Source organism: Leuresthes tenuis, unplaced genomic scaffold (genome assembly GCF_036924035.1).
Source record: "Leuresthes tenuis unplaced genomic scaffold, fLeuTen1.0.hap1 SCAF_18, whole genome shotgun sequence".
NCBI classification, from domain to species: domain Eukaryota; kingdom Metazoa; phylum Chordata; class Actinopteri; order Atheriniformes; family Atherinopsidae; genus Leuresthes; species Leuresthes tenuis.
In genome coordinates this window covers 22,946,239-22,972,684 of record NW_027325372.1, presented here as the reverse complement: position 1 = coordinate 22,972,684, position 26,446 = coordinate 22,946,239, and the positions used below count along the sequence as shown (strand labels likewise).

The window sequence follows — 26,446 nt, the reverse complement described above, 5'->3', positions numbered from 1 at the left end:
GTAGTGTGGTATGATGGCAACAAGATCGACTACAAGGGGATACTAAAGTATGCCAAAATCTATGTTCTAATTCTTTTACTGTAACTGTACCGAAGTCAAATATATGTTTATAAAAACATTTTATGATAATGTTTAAATTAATTGTTCAATTAACAACTATTTGTAAGAGATAGTGAAAGATATGGTCCACCTCTGTCTGCAGAAACAAGCCACTATCATACAATCACCTGTTTTGTCTGACTGACTTGCAGACTGAGCAGCATTTAACTGCTGTACAAAGAAAAGCTCATTCATTTCCTGTTATTTATTTTGGACTATGGTAACTTCATGTCTGCTCTTTTCTATTCGCAGTGATTTGTCCTATTATCTGCTTTTGCCAGTGTCACTGGTGTCCTACTGATGAAGCTGGTCAAACAGCTTGTTCTGTAACATAAGCCTGTTATAATGTCAACTGCTTATGTTGCCTGGATCCAACTAAAGTAATAAAGCTAGTCTTATAAAAAGGTTTTTTTTAAGTTAACAATTCTTGACTTCAGTTTGGATGTTAATGAACATGCCTCTAACTCTTACTCATAGCTGCTGGTGGTTGAAGCATATGTTTAGAAAAGTGCTATAGAAATAAAGTTTATAGATTGTGGTAGTATATACCAATGTCATGCCTGATCTTGGCAAAAAAGAGTTTTCAAAGTTCTATCCAGAACCTTATTCCTACTGAGGGCATTTTGTTCTTGCAAAATGGGGCATAACAACTGTGAGTACAAGTCTTGTTCTGCTGAATGGGAGGGGTCACCAACAGGTCTGACCAAAAAGAAACACTGCAGACCTGGGTCTATGTATTTATTTGTAAGTGAGCAGAATACCATGAGAGTGAAGGAGTTCATAGATGGCCTCTGATAACTCAGGGGGCCCTCGCCAAGTCTGGGGGCAAAAGATGAGCACAGAATGGTGAGAAGATTGGTGCCACAGTGGGGTGTCTGTGGCATTTTTGTGATCTGAAACCTTTTCATTCTCTAGTCCGCTGTATTTTTCTGCCTCTCGCAGTCTCCAGTTCTGTCTCGGCAGCTATTCAGAGCAAGCCGGATGAGTCTCACAGCTTCTCTATTCAGGCCTCTCACATCCCATCACTTATCTTCTTCTTTTTTGCCTTCTCCCTTCTACTCTTCCCTTTGTTCACTTTTCAGTCTCCACTGTATCTGGTCCATCTGTGATCTTTAGGTGCTCAGGTGGACAGATAACCACTTTCGGGGGACTTGTAGAGAGGGACAGAAGAGATCAGTGGGGGTCTGAGAGAGCTGTCTCTTTCTTTAGCTTGTTGTAACTATTGACTGCTGCTCTGTTTGTGCCTTATCTGTTAAGGTTTCATGTTGTTCAGAGTAACAATACAGATCATTGTGCAGGCAGGGCCTCTTTTTCTCTTTTCTGTCTTTTCAGTTGACACAGCAGGGAAACCACAAAATCCCTTATGTCCCCATTTTGTGTTTTTCAAAAATGTCAGCTTTTCATTTATACAAAACCCAAATAGCACAAACACTCAGTCCACACTCAGAAAATGTGTGAATATGGAATAAAGCTATAAAAATTTTTAAAAAATAATAATAATCTCGAAGTTGCTGACATCAAGAGTTTGCAAATATTGAGGAGAACATTGAGCTTTTTTCATGCAACAAACTTTTGACTAGTTTGAGAAGTTTTAAAGTTTTATAACCCATAAGGAACCACTCAGCCTCTCTTTTATGAAGTAGTATGAGCAATATCTTTGATTATATTGTGCTGCAGTGTTAGGAAACTTTACCTAGAACCTTTTTCCAAACTTTCTGTGCAACTCTTGTGCTATTAATCAAATTTTACCCTTTCACAAATTTACAGTATTTACACTTGCAGTGTAATGAGGTCTTAAAAGCAGGTATTATTAATTACATCTAGAGAATTCTGAATAGTTTCTTGTAGGGCTGGGCACATTAACGCATTATTTTTGCGTTAACTATTGAATTCATCATCGCCGACAATTATTTGTCTCCCATTAAAGCAGTTTTTATTATTTATTATTTTTATTGTAAACGTCTGTTGCTCACCGGCTTTTATTTTGAAAAAGTCCATTGTGAGCACAGGCTAAAACAGGCTAAACAAACATGGAGAAGGTTACGGAACTTTCATTTTCATTTCAAAGTTCTTCCAGACGGCGCAGTCGACAGAGCCAAAGTTATTTGTAAGCACTGCAAAGTTGAATTGTCTTATCACCGGAGTACTTCAATCACATGACTGTACAGTTCCAATAAAAATCATATGCTACTTTTGAATTCATTATTGGATTTTCTGTATAATAATGGGATTAATCGTGATTGATCACAGGAAATCATGTGATTAAACGCAATTAAAGAATTTAATATTTGCTCAGCCCTAGTTTCTTGATTTGGTCAAAGATGCCGCTATTTTTCGTTTTTGTCTGCTGGAGCTATAATAGTTCTGTTGTGCAGTGGACCTGTGGCCACCTGTTTTAACTACTACAAGATAATCAATCTGAGACCAGTCTGCTGGTATTTGATGCACCAGATGGTTTGGTTATGGTCTGAGCTGGAGAAACCATCAAACGGACAAAGTCTTGCTGCCACATTCTATCAGATTTTTTTCTTTCTTTGGATTCCACAAGTTACATTTAGCTAATTTGGCTTTCAGCAACACAGTTGAGATTTGTTTTGATGCCAGCATTCCGTTGACCAATACAATACTTCATGCTAATCTCTCATTGGTTGATTAGAAGACTTTAGGTTGTAGCAGCTGACAGAAGATCATCCAAATTTTCTGACATTGTCAGAAATATGTCTCTGGTTATCTTTAGTTGCAAAATAGTGGCAACGGTGGCCATTGTGTATGACTGTCTATTCTTTTAAGATCAATCATGATTGATGTGAATCCATTTTAGTCCAGATCAGATCAATAAGGTCCAATGTTATGTAAGAGTCATAAAATTATAAAATTAATTCTTAATTTGATACATAACCTCCTTTAACAGACTAGATTAAAGAAATAACAATAAACTTTGCTGTCCAAACTTTTCCAATCCATGTTTTTTCTAACCATTGTTTTGTGCAGCACCTAAACAGTTTTTATAGCATTTGAGCCAAGTGAACAGGAAAAAAAGCTGTGTTTACTATGGGGTTTTGGGTTGTGGTAACTGCAACTTTTCTGGCATATAGCACAGAGACGATGGTATACGCGATGTCGCCAGGTGAGATGATAGATGACGCTTGTGCAATTCTTTGTGCAGTTCTTCACAAAACTGTTTGATTCAAAGAATTATATTTTGAGCTAACCCCATACCAGAAGTTTGTTTTGCATACGGACAATGCACTACAATTATTTATTCTGTGAATTATTATGGCAATATGACATGTTACTGTGACTCAATAAGGAATTTTGTTCTACACCTCACTTGATGCACTCAACAATGTCGTGACTGGCAAATATTGGCTCTCTCTTTTAATGTTGAGGGTTTGTTTTAATAAAGCTGGAATGAACATTAATATAAATGAGACTCCTGCTTGACTAAAGGAATGCCAAAATCTAAACATTTCTATTCCCGCTTAATCCATTAGTCGGGTCGTTGGGGGGGCTGGAGCCTATCCCAACGATCATCGTGTGAGAGGCGGGGTACTCCCTGGACAGGTCGCCAATCCAACACAGGGCCACACAGAGACAAACAACCATACATGCTCTCACTCACTCCTAAGGACAGTTTTAGAGTCACCAATTAACCTAACATGCATGTTTTTGGATGGTGGGAAGAAGCCAGAGTACCCGGAGAGAACCCACACATACATGGGGAGAACATGCAAATTCCACACAGGTGGGGATTGAATCTGGAACCCTCTTGGTGTGAAGCGATGGTGCTAACCACCACACAACTGTGCCAAATTGATAAAGACATTGATGTTATGTACATCTGGAAATATCAGATATCAGAAATCAGAAATGTACAATGTACACAGGAATTTGACCTGGTAGCAGCACCACAGAGCAATAAAATAACAAATTAGAAATAACAATAAAAAATATGGTAAATACAATATGTACAATTTGAATTAATGGAATGGAGTTAGTTGAACATGAGTATGTACAGGATGGCAGGAATGAATGTTATAATTAAGTGATCTTTAACTGTCTGTGGAAGTGGCGGGCCGGGGGGCTGACATGTCCTTATTTAAGAGGGTGGTGGCCTGGGGGAAAAACTGATATATATATCTGATATATCTTAAAAGAGGAATAAAACAAAAAAAAAAAAAAAAGAAAAAAAGAAAGCATGCAAACCAAACACAAAATGAACACAAAGCAATTCAAAAGTTTGGCTTGTTTTCTTTCAGTCTGAGTGCATATGCATATGTATGACATATAATCTCTCCATAGTCCTGATTTTGGCAATTATGTCATTTTTGTTCTTCAAATCTTGGGTTGGCATGTACATATGATAGCTGACAGTCGGCACGTTGAGTCAAACAACAGTTACAGCTGGGCTCAGCCATTTAATTATCCATCCATCCATCCATCATCTGCCGCTTATCCGGGGGTCGGGTCGCGGGGGCAGCAGCTTGAGCAGAGAAACCCAGACGTCCCTGTCCCCGGCCACTTCCTCCAGCTCCTCCGGGGGGACCCCGAGGCGTTCCCAGGCCAGCCGAGAGACATAGTCTCTCCAACGTGTCCTGGGTCTCCCCCGGGGTCTCCTCCCAGTGGGACGTGCCCGGAACACCTCCCCGGGGAGGCGTCCAGGGGGCATCCTAACCAGATGCCCGAGCCACCTCATCTGACTCCTCTCAATGCGGAGGAGCAGCGGTTCTACTCCGAGCCCCTCCCGGATGACTGAGCTTCTCACCCTATCTCTAAGGGAGAGCCCAGACACCCTGCGGAGGAAACCCATTTCAGCCGCTTGTATTCGCGATCTTGTTCTTTCGGTCACTACCCACAACTCATGACTATAGGTGAGGATGGGAACGTAGATTGACCAGTAAATAGAGAGCTTCGCCTTCTGGCTCAGCTCCTTCTTCACAACCACGGGTCGGTGCAGAGCCCGCAATACTGCAGACGCCGCACCGATCCGCCCGTCAATCTCCCGCTCCATTCGTCCCTCACTCGTGAACAAGACCCCGAGATACTTGAACTCCTCCACTTGGGGAAGGATCTCATTCCCGACCTGGAGAGAGCATTCCACCCTTTTCCGGCTGAGAACCATAGTCTCGGATTTGCAGGTGCTGATTCTCATCCCAGCCGCTTCACACTCGGCTGCGAATCGCTCCAGTGAGAGCTGAAGGTCACGGCCTGACGACGCTAACAGAACCACATCATCCGCAAAAAGCAGAGACCCGATTCTGAGGTCGCCAAATCGGACACCCTCAACGCCCTGGCTCCGCCTAGAAATTCTGTCCATAAAAGTTAGGAACAGAATCGGTGACAAAGGGCAGCCCTGACGGAGTCCAACTCTCACTGGAAACGTATCCGACTTACTGCCGGCAATGCGGACCAAACTCTGGCACCGGTCATACAGAGACCGAACGACCCCTATCAAGGGGTCCGGCACTCCATATTCCCGGAGCACACCCCACAGGACTCCACGAGGGACACGGTCGAACGCTTTCTCCAAGTCCACAAAACACATGTAGACTGGTTGGGCGAACTCCCATGCACCCTCCAGGATCCTGCCGAGGGTATAGAGCTGGTCCACTGTTCCACGGCCAGGACGAAAGCCACACTGCACCTCCTGAATCCGAGGCTCGATTATCCGACGGATCCTCCTCTCCAATACCCCCGAATAGACCTTACCAGGGAGGCTGAGGAGTGTGATACCCCTATAGTTGGAACACACCCTCCGGTCCCCCTTTTTAAAGAGGGGGACCACCACCCCAATCTGCCAGTCCAGAGGCACTGTCCCCGATGTCCACGCAATGCTGCAGAGGCGTGTCAGCCAAGACAGCCCTACAACATCCAGAGCCTTGAGAAACTCAGGACGGACCTCATCCACCCCCGGGGCCTTGCCACCGAGGAGCTTTTTGACCACCTCGGCAACCTCAGCCCCAGAAATGGGAGGCCCTGTCTCCAAGCTCTCCGACTCTGCCTCTTCCGAGCATGTGTTGGTAGGATTGAGGAGCTCCTCAAAGTACTCCCCCCACCGACTCACAACATCCCTAGTTGAGGTCAGCAAAGCCCCATCCCCACTATACACAGTGTTGACTGTGAGCCGCTTCCCCCCCCTGAGACGCCGGATGGTGGACCAGAATCTCTTCGAGGCCGTCCGGAAATCGTTCTCCATGGTCTCACCGAACTCCTCCCAGGCCCGAGTTTTTGCCTCAGCAATCGCCGAAGCCGCAGCCCGTCTGGCCTGCCGGTACCTATCAGCTGCTTCCAGGGTCCCACTGGCTAAAAAGGCCCGATAGGACTCCTCCCTCCTTCTTGACATTCCACATCCCAAGAGCTAGCTTCAGTAGTCGAGGATCAGACCGCCAAGGCCTCCGCCTTCGGCTGTTACCCAGCTCACATAGCACCCGACCCCCTTGGCCATTTAATTAGACCACCGTTTACATGACCCAGCTTACATGCATTGGAGGGTAACAGAATTATTAATCCAAGTACGTTTGACACCAATATACTGTGGATGTTCTGCTGCTTCAAACTTATCGCCAAAGTCATTGCAAAGACGTTTTCTTGAAGTTACTTGAATGATAATTTTGTCAGATGTGGTTATGAAATCAGTATTTTGTCAGAGCAGAGCAACAGTCAGAAAAAGCTGACCATCATTTGACACATAGTCTTTATGGGCTGATTTTAATCACAATTTCTGACATGTTTAGCTGTCTGACAAAAGAAATATAAAAATACTTGCATAAGAGCAGCCTTGTTGGAAATTCAGCTGTACACACTTATACAACTATTTCTGCAAAAAGATGGAACTTTGAAGCATTTCCAGAGTGCCTACACCCAAATAAAGAGTTGCATATACCTGCAGGAGTAACTAAATCCCCAACCACATTATTTGGGTATATTAGGCTGGTTTTGAGAAGCTTTGTTCCATTTAATCTTGGTTGGACTAACATGCTTACAAGCATTTTAAAAGCCCAGCTTTGGTCAGACTAAATCTTTATTTAAAGTGTCATGTAAAAATGCTTTGTGACATTTAATGATTTGCCGTAGTAATGTATCAGAGAGAGAGGAAGGACAATGCGAAAATAAGATAAGACAGATTTTCTGACACATTTCTAACTTTTTCTTGCTGCCCATACTCTCATCAGCCGTTCAGTCCCCTCCCTGAACTTAGTTGTGTTTTCCCCAGCAAGCTCGGTATAAGTAATAGCCTGGAATGGAATGGATAAAGTGGATGAATATCATCCTTCTGTAAACACACACACACACACACACACCTCCCTCTTCCTGCTCCCCGACCTACCTTTCCCTTAACCCCCCCCCCCCCCCCGTTCTCTAGTTACCTCTCCACTTTCCACTACGGTGATAAGATGTCGACACGATTAAAAGCGTAAGCTAATCTGCTGCTCTGCCTCTCTCCCCATTACCTGTGCTGAATGCTTAAGCAACACAAAACGCAAACGAGCTGGGTCGAGAGCGTTGGCTGGACAGCCAGCTGATGGCAGGTGCAGCAAGAGGTGGGAGAGGGAGAAAAAAGGAGAAGGCCAGGTGGACAAGGGGTTGGATTGTGACTAAATAATTAATGGGCGGCACTTTCGTTTTTTAATCTGTAAATGAGAAGGCCTAAAATGGCTGGGGCAATCCCCAGCCCATTAAGATAACAAGATGTTGGATAATGATCTTGTTAAGGTGCAGTTTAGGCAGTCCAGGGGGAAGTGGCCTCATCTCCCAGGTGGCTGGGTCCTGATGCCCCAGTGATACTTCTCAACATTCCATTCTGTTGAACAGCATTAAAAATAGCTCTGGCAAAAAAAACCCCACAACATCTGTACCATTACATCATCTGGAATTGTTACAGAAAATTACAGCTGTTCAGTGAAAGCTTGAATAAATAATTGACTGTATGTCTGTCAGCTTATCTTTGTGATCACTGTGCATTGATATTTTGTTGTTACATTGTGTTTTTTTGCTTCTGTTTTACATCTTACTATTCTTTTGTGTTTCTTCGTAGATGATCTGCAGATATTGTTAATTTAGTTTCTTTCTATAGTAATTTGTCTCTTTGTCTGTTTTCTTTTCTTCCTGGTGGTTCCTTCCTATTTGTTTGGCTTGTCTTTGTAGTACCTTTGTGTTTCTTTGTGTATATTTGCATTCATTTTTCTTAGTTAGTTTCATCACTGTGGTAACTGCCTGTGACTTTTTGGACAGTTCTGAATATTTAAGGTGTTGATGTATCTCCTTCTATTCAATTTTGGTTTTCTTTATGGTTGTTTTATGTGTCTATTTCAATTACAGATTTTGTTAATTGTACATCCATTTTAAGTAATTTCTAGTAGTTTCTTTTTGGTCTTTTAGCATCTTTTAGTAGGCTTTTTGCGTGAAATTTACTTTTTGTCTCTTTTATGCTAAAATTATCTAGATATTTTTTGTCAAAAATAGATGCTGATCTCTACATGTTGAACTTTTGAATGTATTTTGTAGGCTTGATCCCACTTCCCACCATTTAAAATCATGAAACACTCTTAAAGCATTAAGTTTACTTCAAAATTATCCTATCGTTAAGTGAACGAAAAGCAGTTCTTAGTCCCTTGACTGTTACCATACCATTCAACCACAGAAATATTACAGAGGAGGTGAACTATAGTGATCCAGTCATACATTTAGAATTGGCCCAAAGGGTGAAATGTGAGGAATAGAAAAAGCATCACCCTCAAAAGACATTTTTTAAAACACCTTGATATCAGGAAAGCAGTAGGCCCTGGTGGTCTGTGTGTGTTCAGTCCTTCATTCAGTTATTTATTTATTTATAGATAAATAACTAAATTAACTTATTTATTTAGAAATAAATAACTGTCCTACACAAAAATCACAGTAATATAGACCTGTCTTGTTAACCCCCCCCCCCAAAAAAAAAAAAATCAGAACTATAATCTGAGATACAGTACCTTAGACCCATAGCCACATCACATTTAATAGAATATTTTGACCGGGCTGTTTTGAGTAACTTGTATGACAAGTTGCTGTCTTTTAAGATCCCTTGTAATTTGCATACAGAATTTCTTTTTTAATTAGGTAAATTGAATACAGCTGCACTTTTTAGTTATCAAATTACTGAATTTTAGATTACATTGATCATGTTAACTTTTATGTCGACCTCAGTTTGTCAGATTTGACAGTCTTGCATCTGGCACTATTTTAAGTAAGACTAGAGCCTCACCGGGACCAGGATGTTTGTACAGTCAAATTCTCTGGTGACACCGCCATTGTAAGATTTCAAAAATGATTTCAGAAGATGAATAACCGATTTTATGAAGAAAAGAGAGGAACTCTCTTCTGTGATCATTAAGGGTAAACAGATTAAAATTGTCCAGTCATATCAATCTTGATGTCCTTTTGGACAGTAAATTAAACTGGAACAAAAAGAATGAGGCTGTTTGATAAAAAGGTCAAATCTACACTTTTATTTAGGAAGCTAAGTTCCTGATAAGGGGACAGGGCATGATCATATTCAACATTTAATTCTTAATCACAGGTACCTGAAGACAAGTTTTGCTCACTTCATAACTCCAAATAGTTCGTAATTAGTTCAGAATCAGGGAGAGCTTTCTTTTGGGGGAAGCCTCCTTCTGAGAATGAGGGGACCTGGGTAAAGTGTCTTCTGATTCAACAAATTCCTGGAGGTCTGACAGGTGAACATGTACATTTGCTGGCTCGGATGCTACAACAACAAATATGAAAACAAAAAATTGCTACATGAGCTCAAGACATACTGTACTTTTTTGAGCTAGAATCAAATCTCAAATATCAATATAGTGAGCAGCACGATGAACCGCCACAATGAAAATTACAGCAGGGTGTCTCTGTTTAATAAATATAATCAGTAGTATTAGATGTGCCATTGCTTGTGTGAGCAACTTGTAGAAGCAACAAATTGATGCGTTCAGTTGTCTTGTGTATAAATTTACTGACACAAAATACTGTTATCCCCTTAGCTGCCTTTTCACTCAGTATAACCATGTTTGTACTAAAATATGTTAATATACCTAATGCCAAACCACACAGACATTTGAAACTGTTTTACACACTCTGTGGTTCAGATTTGTGCCTGTTTAGTGTTTAAACAGCCTTGATAGTCAGTCTCCCTCCAAAGCTGGAATTGTACTGTTTTTTGTTCATAAACTGTTATTTATAAACTGTAAAGAACAAATTTAAACCTTTTCTGGCCAGGAAAAATAAACCAGTGCACAGATCCAGGATTGCTGTGAATTTGGGTAAACTGCAAAGGGTCAACTTTGTTCTCACAATCAAAAACATATTGTCTTGAGACATCTCTGAAGCAAAAAGAAAATGCTGTGCTCTGAAAAGAACTAGTGGATCACTTGTTTTTTGTGGATTGATAACTTTTGTTTTTAAAATGCTTGTGGTGGATAAAATACACACTCTAGCTCCCTTGGGCATGTACTGAATGGAGAATTTACCTATCCTGCCTTTTACTCATTGTGATGTGTGAGTGAAAAGACAAGCAAGAGTTTGAAACCACTGGATAAAACAAGTTCCTTCTATATAAAAATATTAAAACATGCGTATGAGCTTTGGGTGATCTCACAGCAGGACATGAAACAGCTACATTGGTCAAAGCATACCATACAGCAAATTCACAATAAAGGCTCAAAAACTGTACAATGGCTACAAATTCCAACTCATTTCCCTAGCTCACGTGGTGATAACATTTACACTTGAAGTCTCACTACATGATGATGTACACATTTGACACTGCTGATTTCAAACTCAACCCAAACTCAAACTGACTTTAGTTATCCACAAGGAACTTAAATTGTGCAAGAAGCAGAGACCACACAGCACCAAGCTAGATGAACACCAGACACGTGACAAACATGTGAATGGAATCACTGTACTTGGAGTGTGTTCACTCAGCTTTTTTATTTTGTAAAGAATTACCACCTGGGTATGACACAAAACAATGGTATTTAATAGCCGAACATTCTGGCTTTGCAAAATATAACAAAAAATGCAAAATTCCAAATGCAAAGTACAAGGTGATTCCATATTTTTTATTCACGAGATCTGAGAAAAAAAAAGAAAAAAAAGTTAAAATAATTGTATGAATTTCTTTATAGGTATGTTTTACAAAGCCACAATGTTCAGCTACTAATTCAGTATTGTTTTGTGCAAAAATTGCTTTTGTTTTTTGTGTGTTGTGTGGCGATTCCATCATTTTTGCTAGGGCTCACAACAACATAAGAGGCACCATTCACAGATATTCACAGATGTTCACCTTTCTGAAAGGTGGTCATGTTTGCCCTGGTTATACCTTGGCCTTGCAATTGAACTAATTCACTGTCATTTTAAATGCCAGGATAGTTACACTCTCCTATCAATCTATATTCAATTCAATTCAATTCAGTTCAGTTGATGTGATGATGTGAATGAGGAGAGTTTAAGTCATGAGCATTGCAGCCAGGCCTTGAACTGTCAAAGATCTTTCTGAAATAGCAGCACCAGCTCTCTTGCTGCCCCCCCCACCCCCCAAAAAAACAAAAACAAAACATACATACAATTTTCCAAGGCTAACTGGCCTAAATGCCTCTACCTTTTAGTGGCATAAGTACCTAAGCAGCCTTGGATTCTGCATCTAAACTGAATACACCTCTATAGACTGCTTCCATTGTTATATATCAGACCTCGACATTTTTACTCAGCTTACATCTGTCAGGATAAAGGAAAATCATATTAAGAAAATGAGTCATACCATCTGAGCTGAGGTGAACGTGGACCAATCACGTTCCATCAAGGCCCAGACACAACTGGCTGCATTTGGTTAGTATCTGTGGTACTGGGGATGCCGTGTCCTTGGTTAATCTTCCATACCGCACCAGCAGCCTCTCTGTTTGATACCCTGAGGTTCTCACTCTGTGTTCCCACCAGTACTCTGTTTCTGAGCTTAAATCCAGCATTTTGAAGGTCCACCGAGCTCTGAGCAGGGACATAATAGCTCTTTCCTCTTAGCTGTATTGCCTGCAATATTATTATACAAGCTGTTGTGACATTATGATATGCAGTGGCAGGAGAATTTCAATGGGACTGTGAGGACGTTGTAAAAATTAGACAGCTACAGAAGTTTGGAAGAAAAATCTGGTCCTGAGGTTGCTTTTCATGAATCACCTCACCCACTCCACCCCTCTTCACTCTTTGTCCTCACAGGGCTTTTTCCGCCGCAGCATCCAGAAGAACATGGTGTACACATGTCACCGAGACAAGAACTGCATTATCAACAAAGTGACCAGAAACCGCTGTCAGTACTGCCGCCTGCAGAAGTGCTTCAATGTAGGAATGTCCAAAGAGTGTGAGTTTCAGATTTACAAAGTGAGCTGATATGGAAGTAACATTGTTATGAGTTTGAATAATGAGTGATTTTGGATGTGTTTGGATGTTTTCACAAAAGTGATTGTTTCAGGTTTTTAATGTTTAGATCTACATAAAATGTACATCAAACATTAGATCTGCAGTGTCCTCCTTTCAGTAATTAAAAAATTAAGCTAAAATGGCAGAAATTGGCGCTTGTGATGTAATTTGCAACCAGTAGTGGCCAGGGATGGACAACTGGTGTCAACACTGGGCCTCCTGCTATCCCAAAATGTAAACACACCTCATTCATCCATATTTTGTGCCCGCTTTATCTTATTCAGAGCTGGAGTCTTTCCCAGGGTACACCCCTGAACAGGTTGCCAATCCATCACAGGGCCAACACTGAGACAAATAACCTTTTTTTACATTGCCGCTTTTTATCAGCTCAAGTATTTTAGAAACTTGTCTTAGGTCTTACTGAAAAAAGTATTTGCTTAGCACTACTACCTACAATGGAAAATAACAACAAAAAAACATGCCTAACATGCTACACCATGTGAGTGAAAAAGGCCATGTTGGCCAGGTGTTGCAATCATGACAGTCCTGGACTGTCATGGATGCTTGCTTGTCTTATTTTTAGATACAAATTGTCAGTGACTGTTTGACTGCCATTTAAGTTATAGAGAATATAAAGATCAGTCAGCTTTTACATGACACAAAAGCTGGGAATTTGCCAACAAGCCTTAGTTCTATAAAAAAAAAAAACAGAAGCTCTGAAGCTCATTGTTACGCCCACTTGGTGAAACCAGTTAGCAGACAATAACACGACAACCAGTAAATCAAATGAGTCTCAGTTGAAGTGAACAAATGAGCTTTATTGTAACAAAAAACAGAGACACTCCAAGGTGGGGGGAGGATAGGACAAAGTGATTGTGCCAAATAAAATTAAATTAAATAACAAAAGAAGGCCTGTCTGAGCTATCTCTGAAGAAAGAAATTAAACAAAATACCTAACTAGCTTTTCTAACAAAAGACCCTTCAAAACAGTACAGTGGTGGCACAACCAATAAACCTAGTGGAATAACAATTAAATGCTACGTGAGTGAAAAAGAAATGTAAAGGGTACCCCAACTTACCTAGTCCCAAAACCTCCCACACCTACCTGAACAAATATGTCTCTGAAAGAGCACCAAACAGAGTCAAGGTTGGTAGCAATCATGTGTAGCAAAATCACAAGTTAAGAAGCTCCTCAAGGCCCGAGACTTGTGGCTGGAAGAGAAACAGTCTTAATCAGACCCATGCTTTTTGGTGGTGAGGGGCTATATGGAAACTGTTGTTTACGCTTTAGAGAAAGACAGTCAGAAATAACATGGCCCTTCTTATGGCAGTAGAAACATTCACGAGTGGCAGGTGGGGGCAACTGTGGTCCCATAGCCTTTTCAAAAGGAGCATGACCAGAATCAGGTCTCGTGGGGCGAGACATTGACATTCTGTCAGGGCGGGAAGACAACATAAACACATTCTTATGTGTTAGAACAAACTCATCGGCCAAGACCGCTGCTTTAGATAGAGTAGTCACCTTTTGTTCATTTAAGAAAATCACCATCCTCTCAGGCAAAGCATTCTTAAAGTCTTCCAACAACATCAGCTCACGAAGGGATCCAAAACTGTTTCTGACATCATTAGCACTGCACCATTTGTCAAAAAGAACACCCTTTTCTCGTGCAAATTCATCAAAGGTTTGACCACCTGACTTTTCATGATTTCTGAATTTCTGTCTGTAAGCCTCTGGCACAAGCTCATAAGCACGCAAAATAGACTCTTTGAGCAAGTTAAGAGGCTCCTCAAGGCCCGAGACTTCCTCCATTTTAAAGTGGCTCCTCAGCTGTGATAGGTCAGTGGTCAAGGTAATTATCCAACCAGCCACACCGCCTGCTCACACAGGTGAGCAGCATCCCTGCAGCAATTACTTAAAGACAACACAACACACAGGGAGGGAGGGATACCTGGCTGCCTGGCACGTAACACTCATGAAGACCAACTCAGGATCAAGTCACAGAGAAAACTATGATGTGTGATAGATCATGTGCAGGTCTGGCTCAACTCCAGCATAACTACTTTTGACATTCAAAAGCAAAACAAACAAAAGGTATAAATACTGAAATTAATTATGGTTGAATATGATCTAGCTTACCTTTCTGGGATACTGGTGTCGCTCATGCTGTCACATGGTTGTGGTTGACTGAGAACAGAACAGAAGCATTGTTGAGGTTATTAGTAATAGCTGTATTTCTCCCACTTTGACAATTTAAGATATGTGCTGTGAGGTCTGTCTTTGGGGCATATATATACGTCAGTGCATTTGAATGAAATTATATTTCCTGAAGTATGAAAACAGTATTCAGCATTGTTCATAGTACACATTGAAAAATATGTTTCCAGTTATAGATAAGAGAAATGGCTATCAAATACAAATGAACTTCCGGTGCAAATGTTTTTAAAGCTTTTTATAACAGTAAAACAACACTTGCAGTACATTGCATGTTTTTTTATTTTGCAGTTACCTAGAATTGTAAAACTATTTTTAAAACTACACATCATTACATAACTGAATATTTTATGGTAAATATATGATAAAAACAAGGAAACCATATGTTCCAAGTTATATCATGATGTACTGTGTGAAAGTCTGAAACAGTACTGAATTATCAGTGCAATAGCTTCACCAGTGTTATCAGTATAATGTTTAGATGAAGAGTCTTATGAGCAATGACTCTTGCAGGACTGATTGTTACAACATCATTATGGTAGCATTACTCATGTTTTATTCAGCCCTATGTTCCATTTACTGACCGGTATTTCAGAAAGTGAGAAAGAATTAAATCATTCATCGTGCTATCAGGGGGGGGCAGACACTTAAAAATGGCCCTGTAGGTAGATGGTACAACCTAAACTTTAATTTTGGCTATGATGAAAGCAGAATATAAAGTTTGAAAACTGTAAATTTGGCATATGTTGGAGAAAAAGTACTATAACAAAAGCTTGCAGTTGTTAGTTCTTATCAACTACAGAGTCAGTTCTAAAAAAATTCTACGGTTGTCTATATGTTTTGATTTAGTCTGCTCTTGTAGACTAATATTGTATCCTCACTGTGAAAAAATGTATTTACAATTTATTGGAAAAAGTTGCTGAGGAGATACAGATATAAAGTAAATGAATTATTATTTTCATAAAGCTTAACCTATAATAAAACCCATAATCAAACTGTATTTTTCAAAATCTTTGTACTTTTCTAGAAACCTGGAACTAGCTGTTGTCACGACAACACATGCTCCTTCTGCCCCATTGTCATCCATAGTGATAATGGGGCAGTGACAACAGTTTACATTTCACAGGTTATTGGTATCCTGAGATTGCATCAGCACTTATAGTTCAGGTTCACTTAATGGTCCATTAGCCTTGGCAGGGGGTGTAACTCCTTTCACTAGCTCCTGTTTCACACCTCAGCCAAGGAGTCATGGAAAAGATGCTATCTTGATATCCCCAGTCTGAACCCCCCACAGAGTCACAGATGAGAAAAGATACTTTCCTTCTTGAATGCTGCAGAAGATCCATATCATGTGTTTGTTCAGTGTAGGGACATCTTTCACACAGTTCATCTTTTCAGCAGCCATCAAAGTTGTTTTACTTTCCACAATTATTTTACAGGCTGCAGATGTGCTGGCTGTAGATGTTGACTTGAATAGCAGAAAAAGTTAATGTAACATGGTTGATTTGTAAATTATTATCTTAAAACTGAAATTTCTGCTCAAGTTGAAGAATCTTGTTTAGACACTTTGTCTTATTTACACCAGATACAGTGGCTACACACGTGGACAAAATTGTTGGTACCCCTCAGTTAAAGAAGGAAAAACCCACAATTCTCACTGAAATCACTTGAAACTTACAAAAGTATCAATAAATGAAAATTTATTGAAAATTAAATAATCAAAATCAGCCATTACTTTTGAAATGTTGATTAACATAATTATTTAAAAAAAAACTAATGAAATAGGGCTGGACAGTGAGAATTGTGGGTTTTTCCTTCTTTAACTGAGGGGTACCAACAATTTTGTCCACGTGTGTATGTATCAGTCACATAGCCCTCTTCGTACAGTAGTTTAAACTCATTGGCATTAAAAAAAATTCCTTTTTAAGCTGCTGTTGCTCCTCTTTCATAATTCACATAGATCACACAGATGTGACTCAGTACCGCATGAATATGTGCACACAGCAAGCCTAATCTGCTAAGTCTTTGGTAAGAGTGGTGTGCTTTGCTGTGCATGCAAGCCACCTAGCAATATTTCATATTCTGTATATTATAAATATCAATATATGATATGATATATAACCTGTATAGGTGGTAAATTAATGCTTATGTCGTGTCTGCAAAATTTGTGAATGATCAGTTTAAGGCTTACATGCTATTAGCATGTTATGCTGCCCAAATAAGCAAACAGTGACACTTTGAAATTGCAGAAATATGAGAGGCCAAATGGTAACTGCCTTATTATCTAAACAATGCTAGAAATGCTAGGGACTGGGTAGTGTAGTGGTATGATTGCCACCTTTCATGTGGGAGACCTGGGTACAAATCCCCTGCATTAAAAGTACTACCTCCAGTAGGGGTCCTTAGGCAAGAACCCCTTACCCTATCTGCCTACCTGTAAGTCGCTTTGGATAAAAGCGTCTGCCAAACATGTAAACAGAAATTTAAGAGAAACTACATAAACTGTTTGTCATTAATATGTACGGGTACTGAGATTTCCACATCAAGACAAGATTAAAACATCTGAGTGGCCAGCAGTGTACAGAAACAAGAAAGAAACTTTAATCAAACATGCTAATAAACAAAAGCTGATGAAGAAGCAGAGAATCTGACAAAAAAACAAACTGGACATTCAAAACATGGTAAAGAAATAGAATCTCATACATAAATCAGTGCAGGACATTATATATACTCAAAGTAATGGCAAAAGAAAACAGGTGAAAGAGCAGGACAGGAGAGTAAAGCAACAAACACAGCAATCAAAACCAGATGAAAGGGATAAGGAGAAGAAGCTGTTTACTAAATAAATCGAGAACTAAGCTAATTGAAAAACAGAACACCCTAGACCAACTAAAAAACCCAAAACAAAAGTTAAAAAAAGCAGAGCCCAGACTTTTTTTTTGTGCAATCATATGCCCCCCAAAAAATGTTTAATTAAAGGGTTGGGTGAAAGCGAGTAATGTTTGTCTGTTTGTGATGATGATTGTGTCTGACAGTGAGTGGGTTTGTGTTGCATTCCTTTCATGAATTTGAAGAGGAAAGGAGGAAGAAGAGAAGTACAACAGTATTTAGGCATGTTCCATGTTGTCAGTTATCAGAATCAGAATCTCTTTCTTCGCAAAATGTACAACGTACGCAGCAATTTTACATGGTGATATATATGATGGTTGACTAACCATAAAATGCACCTAAACTTCTTAGCCGGACCAAAGTCATGCAAAATTTAACTTCTTAAAAGCTGGACTAACATGCCCAGATAGGCTCAAACAAGCTTAAGTGCTCTGCGCACTTGTAGTTACTGTCCGGTACACAGAAGAGGAAGAAGCAGCTGCAATAAAGAACAACCATAAGGGATATCATGCATCTTTTTGTAAAAACAATAAAGAATAAGTGTAAATCAACATAGTTGAATTTCCAATAAAGCTGCTTTCATTCAAATAATTTTCTGTTTCTTGTGTCAGACGGCTAAACACGGCAGAAATTGTGTCTGAAAATCAGCCCATTAAGACTGCACGTCAACTCGTGTTCACCTAAATTATTTCCAGACGGTTGCTTTGCTCATATAAAATCCTGTTTTCCCACAGCAGTCTCACAAAATTACTATTCAAGAAGAATAATGTTTGTGCAGTGAATTTGGCTATAATTACAGTAGAATGTCAAGCATATTTTTTTACACAGACCACTGAATTGCAGCATCGGACATAGTTCAGTCATTAACTCAATTCTGCTCCCATCGATTTAAAGTGTTTTGTCAGATTATCGTTTGGCAACTTTGCGGCTTTGCTTTGCGGTAAGATGTATTGCATCACTTTCTGTTACTTTGTGTGTGCACTGTGATATTTCTTGCTCCTCTTGAACTACTAATAATCACCTTATTTCTCCCTATAATTTACTCGTCTTGCATAGTTAACTCTATCGCATACTTGTTATATTCTAACGCTCACTCTTACAGATCTTTATTTTACAAGTCTTTATTTTTCACTTTTTAGCGGTGTGTCGGGTTCTCTAGCTTCGCATGGCTACCAGTTCTCTTCCTCCATCTCCTGCTTTCATCTGCTCTGTGTGTCAGATGTTTAGTTACTACTCTGACTCATTTAGAGGTAATGGTACATGTAACAAATGTAGTCTTTTTGTAGTTTTGGAGACGAGGTTATCTGAATTGGAAGCTCAGCTTTGCACTGTTGAAAACCACCCAATAGCGAGCCAGGCCCCTTTAGCCAGTTCGGAGCCAACGAGCCAACTAGTTATCTCTGTTAGTCATCCCCCAGCAGTTCCCGAGCAGCCGGGACTTAAGAGTGGCTGGGTGACTGTCAGGAAGAGGAGTCATAGTCCTGTGGTTCACCATCAACCTGTCCACGTTTCAAATAGATTTCCCCCACGCAGCGACACACCCTCTGAGGACAAAACTCTCGTAATTGGCAGCTCTATAGTCAGAAACGTGGCATTAGCGACACCAGCGACCATAGTCAAATGCATTCCAGGGGCCAGAGCGGGCGACATAGAATCCTATTTAAAACTGCTGGCTAAGGATAAGCGTAAATACGGTAAAATAGTTATTTACGTTGGCTGTAATGACACCCGGTTACGCCAATCGGAGGTCACTGAAATTAATGTTGCATCGGTGTGTAATTTTGCCAAAACAATGTCGGACTCTGCAGTTTTCTCTGGACCCCTGCCAAATCTGACCAGTGATGACATGTTTAGCCGGATGTCCTCATTCAATCGCTGGTTGTCTAGATGGTGTCCAGCAAACAACATGGGCTACATAGATAATTGGCTATCTTTCTGGAGAAAACCTGGTCTGATGAGGAGAGACAGCATCTATCCCACTTTGGAAGGAGCAGCTCTCATTTCTAGAAATATGGACGAATTTATTAATCATCCACAAACATGGCAACCCAGGGTTAAGACCAAGATGCAGAGTTGTAGTCTAACACACTTCTATGCGGCTTCCCACCTGATGCTGCCCCCTCCTCAATCAAAAAACACAAAAGGAGCAAATCCTCTTGTGCAAAAAAAATTAAAACAAAAAATTTAACTGAACAAAAACATGAAACTATTAAATGTGGTTTGTTGAATATTAGATCTCTCCTTTCGAAGTCTCTGTTTGTGAATGATTTGATTTCTGATCATCATATTGATATATTTTGTCTTACAGAAACCTGGCTGTAGCAGGAGGATCATGTTAGCATTAAAGAATCAACTCCCTCTGACTATTTAAATGTTCATGTTCCTCGAACCAGAGGCAGAGGAGGAGTGGCAGCTATCTTCAGATCAGGGTTACGAATCAGTCCTAGACCCAAGATTAGTTTTAGCTCTTTTGAATCTCTTATTCTCAGTTTTTCCCACCCAAAGTGGAAATCACAAAAACCTCTTCTACTTGTTGTTGTGTATCGTCCACCTGGCCCTTATTCTGAGTTTCTGAATTCTGAATTCTCAGAGTTTTTATCCCAATTAGTGCTGAGTACAGATAAAGTCATTGTAGTGGGTGACTTTAATATTCATGTAGATGTTGAAAATGACAGCCTAAATATCAACTTTAATTCTATTTTTGACTCTATTGGATTTTCTCAAAGTATTCACAGACTGACTCACTGCCTTAATCATAACCTTGACCTTGTGCTGATTTATGGCATTGAGAGTGAACAGTGTTCCCTCATAACCTTGTCTTGTCTGACCATTTTTTAATAACTTTTGAATTTACATTACTTGACTATACGGCTTCTGAGAAGAATTTTACAGATAGGTGTCTATCAGAAAATGCTGTAACCAGATTTAAAGAGTTGATTTCATCATCCTTTTCTTCACTGCCATGTGCTGATATGACAGAGGACCGCTACGTAAATTTTACTCCAGTAGAACTTGACTCTCTTGTTGACAGCACTATAGTTTCAATGCGTGCAACACTGGCAATGTTGCCCCTCTGAAAAGGAAGATAATCAGTCAGAAGAGGCTGGCTCCTTGGAAGAATCCATAGCTGTGTGCGTTAAAGCAGACTGCAAGAAAGCTGGAGAGACAGTGGCGTTCCTCTAATTTAGAAGAGTCTCAATTAATCTGAAAAGATAGTTTAATAACGTATACGAAAGCCCTTCGTAAAGCTAGAACTGCTTATTATTCATCATTGATCGAAGAGAATAAGAATAATCCCAGGTTTCTTTTCAGCACTGTTGCCAGGCTGACAAAGAGTCCGAGCTCTGTTGAGCCATGTATTCCTTTAACTCTCAGCAGTGATGAGTTCATGAGAGTCTTTATCAATAAAATTGTTTCTATCAGAGAGAAGATTAATGGAATCCTACCCACTATTATCACTGATGTATCATCAAGTAGAGCAGCTTTAGAAGTATCTTTAGAACCTTATTTGTATTTAGATGGCTTCTGCCCAGTTGATCTCTCTGAGCTAACAACAGCAATAGTCTCTTCTAAACCATCAACTTGTATTTTAGACCCAAACCCAATCAGACTATTCAATATTCAAGGAGGTTTTCCCCTTAATTGACACTTCCATATTGGATTTGATCAATCTGTCTTTGTTGACAGGATATGTACCTCAGACTTTTACGGTTGCTCTAATTAAACCATTACTTAAAAAACCTACTCTGGATTCAGAAGTGTTAGCTAATTATCGACCTATATCCAATCTGCCTTTTTTGTCTAAAGTTCTTGAAAAAATAGCACATAAACAGCACTAGTGAAAGTTACCAATGATCTCCTCTTAGCCTCTGATAACGGATTTGTTTCTGTGCTTGTCCTATTGGATCTCAGTGCTACATTTGATACGATCGATCACAGCATTCTGTTACAGAGACTTGAACATGTTATTGGGATTAAAGGAACTGCATTAGGTTGGTTTAAGTCATATTTATCTGATAGATTCCAGTTTGTTCTCGTAAATGAAGAATCTTCCTCACACATCGGAGTAAGTCATGGAGTTCTTCAGGGTTCTGTGCTTGGACCAATTCTTTTTACTTTATACATGTTTCCATTAGGTAACATTATTAGACAGCATGGCATACATTTCCATTGTTATGCTGATGATACTTAGCTGTACTTATCTATGAAACCAGATGAAACCAATAGGTTGGTCAGACTACAAGCATGTCTTAAAGACATAAAGACCTGGATGACTCAGAACTGTCTGCTTCTAAATTCAGACAAAACGGAAGTTGTTCTCTTTGGACCTGAGCGCTTCAGGGAGAAATTGTCGAGTTATATAGTTACTCTAGATTGTATTTCCTTGGCTTCTAGTTCTACGGTGAGGAACCTTGGAGTTATTTTTGATTAGAATTTATCATTTGATGCACATATAAAACTGGTTTCTAGGACTGCCTTCTTTCACCTTCGTAATATTGCTAAAATCAGGAACATCCTGTCTCAGGTGATGCAGAGAAACTAGTTCATGCATTTGTTACTTCAAGACTGGACTACTGTAACTCTTTATTATTGGGCTGTCCCACATATTCTCTGAAAAGTGTCCTTCTGATCCAAAATGCTGCAGCCAGACTTCTGATGAGAACTAACAGGAGAGATCGTGTTTCTCCAGTTTTAGCTTCTCTTCATTGGCTTCCTGTTAAATTCAGAATAGAATTTAAGATTCTTCTCTTCACATATAAAGCTCTTAATGACTGAGCTCCATCATATCTGAAAGATCTCATTGTAAGGTATTTTCCTAACAGAGCACTTCGCTCCCAAACTGCAGGTTTACTTGTTGTTCCCAGAGTTTCTAAAAGTAGAATGGGAGGCAGAGCCTTCAGTTATCAGGCCCCTCTCTTTCCTTTTTGATAAAGCATATAGTTAGGGATGGCTCAGGTAATCCTGAAACATCCCATAGTTAAGCTGCTATAAGCTTAGACTGCTGGGGGACCTCATCTGTCACACCTTTCCTCACTTTGCTCTCTTTTTCCCCCTGTTTAATTTCTCAAATGATATTATGTACATGTGACATTATTGTTGTTATTAACTTGTGTTTCCCTGTTCCAACAGGTATCCTTTGAATGGTGTTATGGTGTTTTTCCCCCTCTTTTCTGTCTTCTCAAACCCCAGCTGGTCGAGGCGGATGGCCACCCTTCCTGAGTCTGGTTCTGCCAGAGGTTTCTTCCTGTTAAAAGGGAGTCGTTCCTTTCCACAGTCGCCACAGGCACGCTCAGGACGGGAGATTGGACTGAAGACAAGTTTCGGTGCAATCTGTTGGTTTCCTTAGCTAGGATATTGTTTTCTGAATTGGCTCTATATCAATGAATTGGATTATTTTTAAATTAATTAATTGTATTTCATTGGATTATGATTACAATGAATTGAATTCCAATTGGCTTGAATTGGACTATATTATTTAAGTGCCTTGAGATGACAACTGTTGTAATTTGGCGCTATATAAATTAAACTGAATTGAATTGAAAAGTGCGACATGACAGTAGTCCAGTTTATGGCCTGGTCGAACTCTTAACTGTAACTTGACTCAACTGTGCATGTAAGGGTACGGAAAAAGACGAGCATACACTATTTCAAAATTTTCTCCTACTTCTTCTTTTTCTTCTTTGGGCTCCAGGGCTCCACAGGGCAGACTGGACTCTATGGTAACTCGTGTTTTATCTTGTAGTACAAAGTGATATTACAGAGAAATGTGATCCATCACAAAAGTTTCTCATCTGTATAGCTTAACTGCATAGTACAAAGATGTTTTTTTATTTTGTCTGAGACATATCTGTGTGGTCAAGGTGCTGCAACATGTGAGCTCCAGATAGATGGTGTGTATCTACTTCTGCATGTTTGCTTGCAAAGACAGTGTGTAGAGCTTTGCAGCACTCAGATGGCTGTCCAGCAGTTTATGAAAATGCACAGTACATAGTCCTAAAGAGAGAAAATTCTGAAAGCAGGACCAGCAGGGCTAAAGGCAGCCCTGAAAAAACTAATAAATTGGTTTACAAAAGCCAAAGATTGGAACAAGCTCAGTGAATAAAAGAAGGGAGATGAATGACCCAGTGAGCTTTGGGTTGAGACGTTGTCGACGTTGCTTCAAAGAGTGTATATTACAGCATCTGCTCAGTGACCCTTCATCCCGTGGCATAACACTCTTGAGTGCACTCCAGAAACACTCAACACTCTCATTCACAGCTTTTACTCAAAGCCTGGCTAGGTCATAGAAAATCCTCTAAACACCATCTTTCAGCTTTCACTTCTGGACTGAAATCAGATGGTGTGTGCATGTGTACTGCTGTCTTTTTACAACACAGTCATAATTTTAAAAAACTATGATATATAGCCGTATGTTACATACAGAGAGGATATTATTTTAGTGTCTTATTGACTTGTTGGGCCACCATGTTCCACATGCAGTTTAGCATTCATAGAGGTTTAAGTACAATTTAAAATTATATTCCCTCATTTGATGTTAGAACAGAGTGTGATCTAAAAAGGTTTTTTAGAGTGGGTTGACTTTTAATGACCATGAAATTGTAGGATTGCAAATTATTCTCATCATTTTCATCTACCCCTTCTAAACCCACCTTATCTTGTGGCAGGAGTCTGTTCCAGTCATTATTGGATGAGAGGTGGGGTACCGGACAGGACATCAGTCTCAACACAGGGCCAAAACAGAGACACACCAATGCGCACACACACTTAGTTTAGAATCTCCAATTAACTGAACAACAAGCAAAGGTGGGTAACTTTTGCAAGCAAAAGAAAATTAACTTCCCATGAATAAGCCGCAGCTGAGATTTGAATTGCTGTACCCCTCCTCTGAGGCGACAGCGTTGTCCTTTATGATTTTCTTATTCAGTCAATTCCTCCTGTGACATCATGTGCTGTGTGGATGGCAACACTGCCAACCTGGCAGAAAGGACAGTGAAATAATGTTGATCACTTAGAGTAGCTGTGTATGGATATACAGAAGCATCTCACTTTTAAGAGATAAATGGAACCAGTCACTTGAACTGAAAATACAATGTTTTGAGAACTGTCCTTGTTCTGAGACTTTGTATTTCTTGATACGTCAATACAGGGCTTTGGAGAAACAGATAATGGCTTCATTGTCCTTTATGACTCAGATGACTTAATTCGACTCTGAACTAGTATCCATTGATAAGTGGAGGAAACATTGCCTCACTTTGGTGACCTACATTGATTCCACTTGTGAAGCTGGAGAGAGTTTGTGTTTTCCTGGAAACATTGTGACTGTGTTCAGATTGGACAGAAATAACCCCATAGTATAATTAGAGAATCATTAGGGATCATTTTTTCATTCAAGGATATTGTCCAATTAAGCTGCAGCATTAATGAGCTTGAGGGAAATTTCTTTCAGCTAATTGTTGTACTTTTGTAACCTACAGCATATTATTTTGGTTTAGTATTGCATGTAAATAACAAAAGTAACCTCCTCTTTGACCTTAAGCTATTGGAAAAAAAAAGTTAATTGTAGGAATCCTTTTTTCATTATGTGTTACTGGTACTGCTTTTCTTCTGAAAAGACAAGTCTGAAAACAGATTTTTATGTATTTATTGTATCTTACGATATATGAACAATGTGGACACATGCACTACTTTGGATGTTATCCTATTTAATCTGCTCAAAGTGTACACATTTCACTTTCATTGGATTTGATCAGCCAGTTGAAGGAATCCTCTCTTCTAAAGATTGTGGCCTGACTGGCTTCAGTTTTTTTTTTATTAATTTGATACTAAAGATTAAAAATTATTCTGTTGTCTCTACACAGCAAATAATTCTGTTTCTGATAAGAATGATGTTGACCCTGAAATTGGTCATGAAGGGTCTGACTGTGACCCTTAATAAACTAGTGAACTTAATAACTGAAAGTACGATATTGCAGTTTACTACAAACAAATACGATAGTTATATTTTAAATTCAGGTGACAACAGAGGTATTTTAAAATAAGTTAGTTGTGCTGTATTGGATTAAAGTTGTCAAATGATTAGTTCAATAAAGAACTCTAGTTGTCAATGAGAGAAGCTTCTCAATACTGAAGTCTGTTAAGAATGGGCTAAGAAGCTCAATAGCTCAAGAAAACTTAAGAGGCCTTCATACTGATGTGGACTAAAAAGTAAATCCTCATGTCCATTGACAATGAGACAATAATAAACAAAGCTGCAGGAACCGGCTCACCGTTTCCACTTTATAACAAGAAATGTCAAATTGTTGTTCTTTTTATTAATTTTCCTCCACATGGAAATTAAGTGGGCTGGTCTTTGGTCCCACTCCGGCCCTGTCACCACCTATATCTCACACCCACATCAACATCTCACTTCCACTTGGCATTAAAAGACACAAGTGACAAAAACCATTGGTATCCATTATCTGCCATCGGCCAAATGATTACCGTTGTCACGACCAAGCTGACACTCAGGACGCAGATGCAGGTTATTCAATAAACAGTCTTTGAAGGAAACAGGTTTGATACTCCAAAACTGAGAAGTCAAAGCAGGCTATGAAACTTACCTCTATTACAATTCTTCCAAAATGGAAGAAGTGTGGCTATAAAAAAAACAAAAACAGAAAAAAAAAATAAATAAATTATAATCATTCCACTAAAAAGCAAGACTATATATAATTATCAGTTACTGAAAATCACTCCCTCTACGGAGGCAAAATATCTAGAAAAATAAAGTCGAAACAACAGAAAACACTCGTGAAATCT

At 39.6% G+C, this 26,446-nt stretch overlaps 2 protein-coding genes across 2 annotated transcripts in view; one reads left to right on the top strand and one right to left on the bottom strand.

The window, feature by feature from the left end:
• top2b (DNA topoisomerase II beta) overlaps positions 1–26,446 on the bottom strand; it is a 505,727-nt gene that overhangs the window by 334,096 nt on the left and 145,185 nt on the right. The gene's annotated exons all lie outside the window — the stretch shown is intronic.
• LOC140275173 (retinoic acid receptor beta-like) overlaps positions 1–26,446 on the top strand; it is a 155,934-nt gene that overhangs the window by 43,030 nt on the left and 86,458 nt on the right. The window contains exon 3 of the mRNA XM_072370584.1: positions 12,346–12,487. Within this exon, the coding sequence (XP_072226685.1) occupies positions 12,346–12,487 (142 nt within the window). The remainder of the gene's footprint in view (positions 1–12,345; positions 12,488–26,446) is intronic.